We start from the raw sequence: 12,552 nt of genomic DNA, 5'->3' as shown, positions 1-12,552 counted from the left end.
CCCCACCCCGAGGTAAAGGCTGGGGCTTTAGCATTTCCTGCTGGTGAGCTGGGCGCTCAGGTCCAGGAGGGAAAATGTCTACAGAGGGTGCGTGTTCTCTCCAGAGATGCTTCTAGTTGCTTTTCACGAGCCCTGCATCGCTCATCACTTCCTATCAGCAATGTAAGCAAGATTCCTGAGAAAATCAAAGGTAACATCTACCTAACGCTGTCATCTAAAACAGGAGTGGTAGAGAGGAGGCATTGGCTTAGACCCAGCTCAGCAGCTCTCCCCAGAGTAAGTGAGGCAAAGGCTGTTGAGTAACTACACCAAATGCGAGAGCCCCGACCACTTTCTGCCTCCTGGAGTCATGCCGGAAGGAACCCAATGTGTTATTTCCTCCTCTCACCGGTGACCTTTCTGCCCTCCTTGTGTTCTAGAGTCTCAGCAGTATTCATTGCCACCACTCACTCCCAAAACCCCCAGGGCAGAAAGAAAAAGTACATACGTACCTTAAAATCTGTATTATTGATATATTCAAATACCAAAGCTGGTGTCTTTGACTGCAAGAAAAAAAATATATGATTATTAAGTATTCAAACAATAAGTATAATTTCTTCTGTGTACCTGCCCATTCTCAAATCCCACTTAGATGAAAAAGATTCACTCCTCAGGGAGAGACTAGCAAGAAAGTATCCTCTTGAAATGCTATGCCTGGAACTTGCTTCAAAATAACAGGATGGTGGGCACTGGAGGTGGGGAAATGGGTGGGGGGTAAGGATGGAACAGAGTTGGCCAGGAGCTGACTTAGTGCTAAAACTGAGTGCTGTATGCAGGCAGGTTCATGCGATTACTCACTTTACTTTTGTAAATGGTCAGAATTTTTCATAAGAAAGCTGTTTGTTTCGTTTGTTTGTTCTCTGACCAACCTGTCCACTGGGCCTGGCACATTATTCGAAGATTTATTCTCTTGAGGGTTTCGGTTTGCCAGCTGTGAAAGGAGTGACATGTTTTCATCTTGGTCTAGCGAGCCAGACGCGTTTTATAGAATTATCATAGGTCTTGGGCCTCTAGCACAGGTCTTTTCAGGATCCGAAAGGAAATTATGTATAATTATCAGAAAGCCACAATGTGAAATTACTTCCTCGAGTATTTTGAAAGCACTATAATCTTCGATGCAATGGGTACAAAATAGTCAATATTTCCTTGTTGTAAACAGATCTTCAAATGTCCAGTTTACTTCAGTGAGGTGAAATAATGTGAATGGGCAGTAATAAGCTTTCGGAATTGGGAGAAAGGCAGGGGCTTAAAAGCATGATGGGAAGAAACCACCATCCTAGAAATCCTTCCAGCCGGGAAGTTTTGCCGAAGGAAGCAGATGGAAGTTACCTAGGAGACGGGCCACAGAGCACCCACATGGGCCTGTGCCAGGATGAGCAGCGGTCCCGGCAAAGGGTCCTCACCAGCCCACGCTGAGAGGGTCTCACCACCACACCTCTCTGCCGGTGGGGGCGGGGGGTTCCCCGATTGTTTCGTGCACTTCGATTTACTGGTTACATATGTGTAACACACACACACACACTCTCACACACTTTAACTGATTACAAAAACGATGAGACAGCTATCACCAAACTCCGTGTCAATCCGAGCTGATCAGACGGAGATATATTTGTGCCAATTAGATGGGATCTAGAATAGGACCATCCTTCTCAGTCTTCCCAGGGACCAAAGTAAAAAGCTTTCCTTAGTCTTCAGTTCAACAGCCCTGTGTGATGTTGGGCAAATTATTTCACTTCTATAGACTTATCTTATCTGCAGTGTGACAATGCAGACAACAACAGTACCTATCCCCCCCACCCCCCACCCCCTCCGACTGCTGTGAGGATTACATGATGAGATAGTGAGACACTCAGAACAGTGCTGGCACACGCATGGCCGCTACCACAGTGTTACGAGGATGTCTTCAGCAGAGAGAGCGAAGACAATAACTCAAGCTATCCTGGGAGAACTGGAATATTGCGGTCCAGCAGGTGGAGAGCAGAAATGGGGTGGGGAGCGATACCAAAAAAGCCTTAGTTAATAATAAACACTTAAGGCTTAGTCACTCCCAGGAAGAAACCAAAAAAGTAAACAGCACCACCAAAATGGCTCAGAATTAAGCATTTTAACAAAAATGTCTCCGATGTTTCTGGAATACAATGTGCCCCTCACAGGGGATGCTGAATTAAAGCAGCATGAGAACCAGCAAGCTCGCCCCCTCGAAGGTCAGTGGGCCCGGGACAGGCTCAGCGCTCTACGCCAGGCGTCCACGTGGAGATTCTCAGTACTTCCCTCTGACCCCAGGTTTTCCATGGGAGGCAAAATAATGCGGATTGGTAGGATTAGGGAGAAAAACAGGGTCTTAAAGGAGATAGTCGGCAAACATTTGTAAACTGAATCAGGACAACGAGGTAATCAGGTCCCATTTCCTTAATATCTAGGATCTGAAATCAGCAGGGATTTGCCTATCTGGCAGACAGTTAGGGTCTATGGAAGTGGCCACTAGGGCCACTCTGGGCCACCAGGATTATTTTTTCTGGTTTTCAAAATCATCCTCACTACATAATATTTCTCTGTATTTTAGGTTCTCTCTCTCTCTCTCTCTCTCTCTCTCTCTCTCTCTCTCTCTCTCACACACACACACACACACACACATACACACACACACACACTCCCTCTCCCCGCACCAGCAGGCACCTACCACAGGGTCCTTCACGGTGTCAATCAGCTTAATGATATTTGTTCCACCACGAAGGTTCTCCAGAATCTTCACTTCTCGTTTTATCTTCTTTTTCTTCACTGGCTTAAATACACAAGAGTAATCAGAAGTAAGACTCCCTTGAAAATTATTAAAACTTTAAAACGACGTTAGCGAATCAAATGGATAGGGCACTGTCTTGTACACTGGGTATGTGAAAGAGCACGTCTAAATTAGAGAGAGAAAAACATGGAGATAGAATGGATCTGCCCATAAGAACTTACAGGAGTAAGTTAAACAATTTACAGACTTACAGCTTATGGCAAATCTTTAAGTAGGGCACTTAAAATTTTTGAGCACCATGTCATACTTTAAAAATAAAAAGCTTACTGGGTTAACTGCCAAGTGGAAAATGTTATAGCTCCGAACAGCTGTATATCATGCACCCGCAAATGGAAAAACTTAAAACAAAATGGTGAGACACCTGCTCTTCCAATGAGTTACATGTAATTTTGTCTTCCAGGAGCAAAGACCAGTTCCCTGACATCAAGTTACAAACTTGTTTCCCAGCTGCTGGCTCCCATTTCCTGTCGCCACTCCCATTTCCTTAATATCTAGGATCTGAAATCAGCACAGAGCCAGCAACAATTCCCTGCACATCCCATTCCCAAAGAAAGATGATGGATCGGCAATAGTGATTGAAAACCTCTGCTACTGCTTATCTTTCAATCTGCCAGACAGGAAAGTTTCAAGACTTTAATCAGAAATACTGGCATTACATGTTACTTCTCTTTTTCTTTTTAATATATAAATATATATATATATATATATATATATATATATATATATGTATATATATATATATATATTTTTTTTTTTTTTTTTTTTTAATTGATTTCAGAGAGGAAGGGAGAGATAGAAACAGCAATGATGAGAGAGAATCATAGACTGGCTGCCTCCTGCATGCCCCCTCCTGGGGAGGATCGAGCTTGCAACCCGGACATGTGCCCCTAGCCGGAATCAAACCTGGTACCCCTCAGTCAGCAGGCCAACGCTCTATCCACTGAGCAACACAGGCTAGGGCACACATGTTGCTTCTTATCTTGAGTGGGCTAAAGAGTTTGAAGAAGGAAAATAAGCATATCGCAATCAACAAGTTTTATAAAGCACTTGGCACAGCACTGGCACATAGTACACACCCAATAAATGCCAGCTTTATTATTTTCAATCTTGTAGTTAGTAATATTTCATCTTCACAAAACTCCCATGTAGTAGATCCAGCCACGCTGAGCTATCTGCCCAAGGGTCACACGGCTCAGAGTAAAGAGTGAGGGCAGGAATCACACCCAGACAGTCTGACTGCAGGTCTCACTGGCAGCCACTGTGCTTCCATTTCCCCAGTGTGGCTGCATAACTAGCATAACTTAGGAAAAGGGGCATTCCATCACCGAGACACTGTTACAACAGCCCGGGCAGAGGGGCCAGTGGATTGGCCATGAAACAAGATATTAAAAGCCTGTGTGTGTGTGTGTGTGTGTGTGTGTTGGTGGTGGTAGTGGTGGTGGAGGGGGAGGATATAATACACGTATCAGAGAAACCTCCATCTATTGTTGGTCACTAAGCTACAGCTCTGAACCAAACAGAGAGGGAGATTATGAAACACGGAGCATGTGCAGCACCTACAAACGCGGTGTGAGAGACTGGATCTCGCCGCATCCTTCCATGGCAGCTGCCAGCAATCGTGCCCATCCACTCTGCCAGGATTCCCAGCAGACTGGCCACGGTGTCCCTTCCCCACCTCCACTGAGCCATCTTCTTCCTCATTCCCAGTTTCATCATTAGGGGCTCAACTCTGGGAAAATGAAGCTTTCAAACCTGAAGCCACAGAAGGACCTTCTACAGAGTAAGTAGTCTGAACAACTGTTCCCGACTAAAAAGATAAGACAACTGAATGCAACACATGATCTGGGATTTTCTTTTATATAAAGAACATATAAGAACAACTGATAATTGTGAATGGGGACAAAGTTAGCTAACAGCATCATACCAATGCTAATTTCTGATTTTTGATTCTGGCACTGTGGGTTATGTAAGAAGTTGTCCTTGATTTTAGAAACACACACAAAAGGAAGGATGATGGCAATTTACTCTCAAGCACTTTTAAAAAATAAGTAAAATAAGTATAAATACACACACAGAGATGTGTGTGTGTTTGCGCACGCATGTATGAAAGAGAAGAATAAAGCAAATGTTAACATTTGAGAAATGTGGGTGAAAAATATATAAGAATTCTTGCAACTCTTCTGCAGGTCTGAAATTACGTCAAAAAGTTTAAAGAAAAACAAAGGCTAGTTATCATCATCTATAAATTCTGCCAATGCTACCAGTACAGTCAATGTAAGAAAATTCTAGTTTTGTCATCCACTTGAGGAAAGCAATCGCAGATCTGTGGGAGTGGTAACAAGAAACAAGACAGACAAAACCACGACAGGCCTGGCTGGGTGGCTCAGTGGGTTGGGGTGTTGTGCCGTACACAAAAGGTTGCGGGTTCAATTCCTGGTCAGGGCACATGTGGGAGGCAACCGATCAATACTTCTCTCTCACATTGAGATTCCTCTCTTTCTAATATCAATAACAACATATCCCCAGAAGAGGACTAAAAATAACAACTCTGAAAAAATCGGCCACAGCCAGAAGCCTGTATACACCAAAGCCCTCCTTCCTACCGGTGAGCTGTGCAGGGTGACCATTAATGAGCTTTTATCCTGGTGCCACATGCAGAGCTTTGCTTGGCTCTCCTATTATTCAGCAACAGGTCAGACAGGCACCTTGTTCCTGGGCAAGATGGAGATCTCTCTCATTCTGTCTAAAGGTAACTTACAGAGCACGCGAACATAGTTTGCGGCTCACATGTCACCTGTCTAACAGCTTCTCAAACAGGAGGCTGGGGACGGCAGGGCGGAGTCACACAGCAGCTGGAGGCCTAGCCTACTGAGAGAACCAGGGGATTGTGAAAAGCAAAGTGACCTCCAGCCCAGGGCATGCCCTCCACAGGAACCGGACACAGGTGACACCCTCCAGCCTCAGCACAGTCCCCGGAACCTGGGAGACGCTGCAGAAGCTACAGAACCAACGTGCTCTGAGGGAGGGAAAGCGGTCACTTCAATTCTACAAATAGAACTGGAGAGAGACAGAGGGGATTGGTGAGGGGGCACCCTGGCACCCTAAGGAAAGCAGATCATGAGTTTTACAGGAATGAGGATGCTCTGCCTCTCTAGCCCAGTGTTCGCACTCATTCACCGTCAGTAACAGCCCGGGGAGAAAATACATCCATTTCCCATGACAATCTCATCATTTCATCTCGCAGGCTAGAAAGTCTCTCCCAACTAAGGTTCATTTATTACAAGACCAAGATTATGAGTTTAAAAGACTCTAACTGATTTGTAATATTTTAAACAATAAAAAAGAAAGAAAAAAGATTCTAACTGAATCAGCTTAGCTATTTTCCAAACAACAAAAATTTGGTTTTTTACTCAAAGTCTAGTAGAGAAAATGACACATAGCTTTCAAAAAGAAATACAGTATTAACTTAAAGCTTCAAAATAAATGAATTTTGGCACACACCTAGAGAGAATATTTAACGGGAAAACTAATGTAAAATTTTCTGTACATAAGCTCTGAAAATGAAGGAAGGAAGGAAGGAAAGAAGGAAAGGGGGGGAGGGAAGGAAGGAAGGGCCTTTTCAGGTTTCTGCCCACACGGTGAAGAGTCCCAGCTATTTAGAACCTTGTTTGATGTAATCCAAGACTAAGGTACTTTTTCTCTATCCCTATGTACCAACACTACCAAATTTTAAAACAAAAGACACGTTTAGTAACAGCATACTTGGAAACACAAAAGTTGACAGTAATCTCTCCTATTTCGTTACTCAGAGCTACTTTTTAAAAAGCCAGGCCCTAGCTGGTTTGGTTCAGTGGTTAGAGCATTGGCCTTTGGACTGAAGGGTCCTGGGTTCGATTCCAGTCAAGGGTATGTATAATATTTTGGTTGTGGGCTCAATCCCCAGAAGGGGGCATGCAGGAGGCAGCGGATGGATTCTCTCTCATCATTGATGTTTCTATCTCTTCCGACCTCTCTGAAATAAATAAAAATATTTTTTTTTAAAAAAGCCAGATTTGAGCCGAAACCGGTTTGGCTCAGTGGTGGAGAGTCGGTCTGTGGACTGAAAAGTCCCGGGTTCGATTCCGGTCAGGGGCATGTACCTTGGTTGCGGGCACATCCCCAGTAGGGTGTGTGCAAGAGGCAGCTGATCGATGATTCTCTCTCATCGATGTTTCAAACTCTCTGTCCCTCTCTCTTCCTCTCTGTAAAAAATCAATAAAATATATTAAAAAAAAAAAAAAAAAGCCAGATTTGAGAATGATTTCAATTATTAGCATTTAATTATGATTGAACTAGAGGCCCGCTGCACAAAATCTGTGCATGGGGGCAGGGGGGAGTGGGTACAGGCCTGCCCCTCAGCCCAGTCAGCCTGCACCCTCTCGCAGTCTGGAGGCCCTCAGGGATGTCCAACTGATGGCTTAGGCCTGCTCCCCGAGGCAGCTGGACATCCTTAGAGCTGTTGCGGAGGCAGGAGAGGCACCCGCCACCTCCGCAGCACTTGCTAGCCCTGAGCTCGGCTTCTGGCTGAGTGGCTCTCCCCCTGTGGAAGCACACTGACCCCGGGGGGTAGCTCCTGCGTCCAGTGTCTGCCCCCTGGTGGTCAGTGTGCATCATAGCAACCAGTGGTTCTGCCATTCAGTCAATTTGCATATTAGCCTTTTATTATATAGGGTATGTACACTAACATCTACCATCAAAGGTATAAGAACAAATCCCAGCAAATACTAATAGGTAAAGTTCCATTTTAACGTCTTCACATTTCAAATTAATTGATAAATTCAAGACAGACAGGACTCCAGCTCAGAACCTCCAAATCTGGATTTACTTTTTTATTCCATTACCAAAGCAATGATTGCCCCACCAAGTTACGAATTTCATCATCTGCAATAAGAAATTATGAAGAACACTGGCTGCCAGGAATGCAGGATGAAGGAAGGAAGGAAGTGCAGCCTGGATGGTGGCATTTACTTCATCCTGGTAGCATCTCTAAAATCTACTAAACTGACCTAAATGTGAACACTATCTGAGCTACATGTCATTTCTTCATAGCAATTTCCCCCCCAATCTTTCAAGTCTCATCTTCCCAATTACATTACCAGCTTCTTGAGGGTAACTATTCTCAGGATTTAATTTTTTAATTTTATTTAAAAAGAGGATACATACAGCAGGCCTTTTGAATCTCATCATGAGAATTGTAATCCCTTCTACTATTGGTTCTGTCCCCTAAAACCATTCACTGGCCCCAAGTGGCGTAGTGCTATTATTTGTATTGCTTTCTAAGTGCCAGGCACTGTTTTAAGCACATTTTAATCAACATTTAATAGAACTGCCCTAGCCAGTTTGGTTCAGTGGATAGAGCGTCGGCATGCAGACTGAAGGGTCCTGAATTCGATTCCAGTCAAGGACACATACCTCGGTTGCAGGCTTCTGGCCCTTTTTGGGGGCATTCGGGAGTCAATCACCTGATATGTCTCTCTGTCTCTCCCTTCTACTTTTTCTAAAAATCAATGGAAAAAATATCCTAGGGTGAGGATATAAAAAAACAACCACCTTTAATAGTACTCTGAAAAGAGTATTTTTAACCCAGAGGCACCGAGTATAAGTAACTGCTCAAGAACACAGAGCTTCTAAGTTTTGGCATTAACATCATAATCCAGGCAGTTTGTTTCCCGAGATTCTCTCCGTCAGGAAAGAAAACGACTTTGTAGATTACTAGCACACCATCCTCTCTCTCTACCTTCCCGTTTATCTATATCTCATCTGCTTCTCCCAACAGTACTGAGTTAAACCAGAAAGGCATACCCATTTTACAGATGAGAAAAAAGTCCAAGGAGTATAAATCAAGCTGCTTCTAGAACCCGTCTTCTGCTCTCCATTTAAGCACTTCTCACACTATCCCACCCTGATTTTGAGGCAGCAGATCTTAAAGTGGGCTCTAGAGCAGGCGTCCTCAAACTTTTTAAAGTGAGGGCCAGATCACGGTCCCTCAGAGAGCTGGAGGGCCGGACTATATGAACTACTAATTCCTACTGTAACACCTCGGCTGCGCTCACTGCCCAAAAAACCTGGCGGGCCGGATCAGACTCCTCTGCGGGCCACATGTGGCCCGCGGGCCGTAGTTTGAAGACGCCTGCTAGAGATTAGGCATCTGGAGCCATGCTCTACATATAAAAATGGGTATCAAGACATTATTTTCACACATGGTTTAACTCTCTAAAAAAAATCTAATATATTAAAGGAGTAAACCATCAACTTAAAAATGGCAAGTGATCATGAGACTTGGAGGAACTGTATGGATTTAAAAATGTAAAAACACTGGTCTGAGGATTCAAACCTAGAAAGTAAAGGAACATTTCACTGTGCATTAAACGTGCTGCTGAGGATATAAATCAGACCCCATCTGTACCCAATTTCACTCAGCAGCCACCAAAGTATTTCCTTTCAGAAGAGTACTCCCAAATCACCAGCGACAAGTGCGCTGACTTCTGGTGAGTGTGCGTCCATCCTCCCAGTACATCAAGAAGGCAAGTATCCTGCAAACGTCCTAACTGTGCTCCTCCTGGCTCCCAGGAGAGGAGTCCTAACCTCGCTGCTTCCCCGCCTGGTCGCCTGACCCTAAGCACGCAGCATGCTCTCTCGGGGTCTTGCTTTTAAAAACATGGCACAGCTCCTAACTCCTAATTAGGAAATCGTTCAACTTAAAGGGTCCCAAGGACCCTGAGAAGGGCTAACATGCACGCACAGTGGTGTTCACAAAATGCTAAAAGTTGTCCAAAATGGACAAATGCTTTTATCTTTCCTAAGCAGCACCTCAAAAGAAGTGAAAAATGGGTTTTTCAGAATCAGAAGATGGAATTTGAGGCACTGAAGCGGCTTTCTGCCCTGCTATGTGAACCTTACCATCTCCCACCCCCATTTCTCCTCCAAACAATTTCTGCCACAAAAGACATAACCAGCCCTGGCCGGGTAGCTGAGTTGGTTAGAGCATCATCCTGACACACCAAGGTTGTGGATTCTATCCCCAGTCAGAGCACATACAAGAAGCAACCAATGAGTGCATACACAAATCAATGATTCTCTCTTCCTAAAAAAAAAAAAAATATATATATATATATATATATATATATATATAATATATAATATATAACATATGTTTTATATATGTGTGTGTGTGTATAAATATATATATATATATATATATATATATATATATATTATACATATATACTATATACACCCCCATAGACGGAAAGTTTTTAAGATTTTGGCCTCAGAATTTCACTTCAGGATAGACGATAAAATTACTCTCACCAATTTTTTTTTTTTTTGAGAGTGAGGAAGGGGAGGAGAGAGAAACATCTAAGTGAGAGTAAGACGCTGATGGACTGGGATCTGAATCAGTAACCCTTTGGTGCCCAGGACGACGCCCCACCAACTGAGCCACAATGGCAAGGCTGCTCCCCAATCTCTAAGTTCCTAAAGCCTCTTAGTAACCAATTTGTTTAGATCAATAAAACGCTTAGAAATCTACTGCTGATTCGAATTAAACGATACAAAACTCCTGTGGTCATTCATCACCCACACATTCTCATATCCTGCAGCTAAAATATACTAGGCCTACAGCAAGAGGAAGCTTTTTCTAGATTTCTCCCAATTGTGAGCAGCTGGTACTCTGTTAAGGACCTAATTCCCTAAAACCAAACACAATAGTAGTTAGTAGTCAAAATTTCAACTTCTTGCCCTAGCCCAGTGGTCGGCAAACTGTGGCTCTGTTGACTAATGAGTGTGCCGACCACTGCCCTAGCCGGTTTAGTCCAGTGGATAGAGTGTCAGCCTGAAGATCGAAGGGTCCCAGGTTCGATTCCGGTTAAGGGCACATACGTCGGATGCATGCCCCTTCCCAGCCCATGCCCTGGTTGGGTGTATACAGGAGGCAATCAAGCGATGTGTTTCTCTCACACTGATATTTCTCTCTTTCCCTCTCTCTTCCACGCTCTCTGAAAATCAATGGGGAAATATCCTCGGGTGAGGATTAAAAAATTTTTTTCAACTTTTCTGAGTAGAGCACAACTTTGGATAAATAAATGCACTACTCTTAAAAAATAATCTTTTTTAAAATCTACTTTAATCCAGCCTGTCAGAACAATGAGAAAACCACTATAATACCATCAGCAGCCTCTTACCCTTATCCTTCACATAAAAATCTGGATAGAAATGTCACAGCGCTTTGAAAAACATTAAAGTGAACGAAGTTTTCACCAGAGGAAGCAGGGTGGTCCATGCCGCACCCCGAAAAGAACGTGCATCGTGTCGAGAAGAAACCAGAAACAATGCCTCATTACCCAGAGCTCCACGGGGCCTCCCCAGTCTTATTCCAGAACCTGGGGCTTAGCCTGCTCTTCGTTACAACGCTAAAACGAGCAGTAAGCAGCAGGAAGAGATAGGAAACAAGAGTTCTGGCTAAGGCTCAGTTCAACATAGTGATCTTAGAGTTCTTTTTTGTGCTTCGGTTTCTCTCCGTAAAAATAACCTTCGGCTTCCATATTGGATTCCCTAAACAAAGTATAGTGCAAATCTTCTCAACAGGGACAACTATCAGCAAGGGACCCTATAAAGTCCTCTACAAGGATGACTAATGAGCATTGTGATGCTCTCCTAAAGAATGTACTGTTATTTATGCGTACATCTGAATGCTGTTCCTTTAAAACAAACAAAACAAGACAAAACAAAGGAAGCTGCACTCATTTGAAAAATGCTGCCATCACTCAAAAGTTTCAACTTTGCTGGGCTGGAGTGGCTCCGTGGTTGAGCGTCAACCTATGAATCAGGATTCCTGGTCAGGGCACAGGCCCAGGTGGTGGGCTCGATCCCCAGGCGGGGGCGTGCAAGAGGCAGCCGATCCATGATTCTCTCCCATCACTGATGTTTCTCTCGCCCCCTCTGAAATTAATAAAAACTATATTTTAAAAAAAGTTTTTCCGGATTTGCTTTTGAGTAAGCAGCTCATCTTTCTGAATGCACAGCAGTGAAATAGGGATATCGCTAATTTCAATGTATGTCTTGCTTACTTCCTAGAAAGAATTTCTGTAGCTTACATTCACATTTACCCTCATTATAGAGCAGGAAGCTGTATGCTTCCCCAGCTGACCTCTGGGGAAGGAACCTTTCTTTAAATATTTGTACTTGTGAAAAAAAAAAAAAAAAGGGCCATGTGACTTTGTAGGTGCAATTCCCATTTAGGGAGGAGGGGAGTCAAACGCCACATCTTCAAACATCAACTCTCCTCTCCCTCTCCCCGCATCGGAAACTGCTCGTCTCTGTCCACCGCCTCCTCATTAGCCAGGGTGGCACTGGGCGTCCATCCCTTTTCTGAAAGGGGATTTTCTGAGTGTAAGCCTGACCCTCACACTAAACAAGGACACAGGTGCCCTACTCTGTCCTTCAGACACAAAACCAGCTCCTCGGCCCCACATTCTCACTCAGCGCCTCTGCCGACTGTCCACACCGGAGGCCGTGCACCTGTGAAAGCGCTCAGACGATCACTTTCGTCTTCTCCAAATTTCACCGAATTCCAAGCGCGCACACCAGGCGATCTGGCAGTAAGGACCCCTCGCCCATTCTAAGAATGACTTTTTAGTACATTCTAGAAAACAGCGTGAGAGCGACACAACCAG

At 44.1% G+C, this 12,552-nt stretch overlaps 1 protein-coding gene across 9 annotated transcripts in view; it reads right to left on the bottom strand.

Annotated features, from left to right (window-relative positions):
- CSNK2A2 (casein kinase 2 alpha 2) overlaps positions 1-12,552 on the bottom strand; it is a 35,315-nt gene that overhangs the window by 20,883 nt on the left and 1,880 nt on the right. For 6 of the 9 annotated variants that reach the window (XM_036440477.2, XM_036440482.2, XM_036440481.2 and 3 more), the window contains exons 3-4: positions 2,720-2,821; positions 492-542 (exon numbers count right to left, since the gene is read on the bottom strand). In XM_036440477.2, coding sequence (XP_036296370.1) covers positions 492-542; positions 2,720-2,821 — 153 coding nt within the window. The remainder of the gene's footprint in view (positions 1-491; positions 543-2,719; positions 2,822-12,552) is intronic. The other 3 variants (XM_036440483.2, XM_036440484.2, XM_036440485.2) reach the window with 1 other exon arrangement.

This window comes from Pipistrellus kuhlii, unplaced genomic scaffold, assembly GCF_014108245.1.
Source record: "Pipistrellus kuhlii isolate mPipKuh1 unplaced genomic scaffold, mPipKuh1.p scaffold_m20_p_17, whole genome shotgun sequence".
Taxonomy (NCBI): Eukaryota; Metazoa; Chordata; class Mammalia; order Chiroptera; family Vespertilionidae; genus Pipistrellus; species Pipistrellus kuhlii.
The sequence above is the reverse complement of the archived record's forward strand: the minus strand, read 5'-3'. Positions and strand labels throughout refer to the sequence as shown.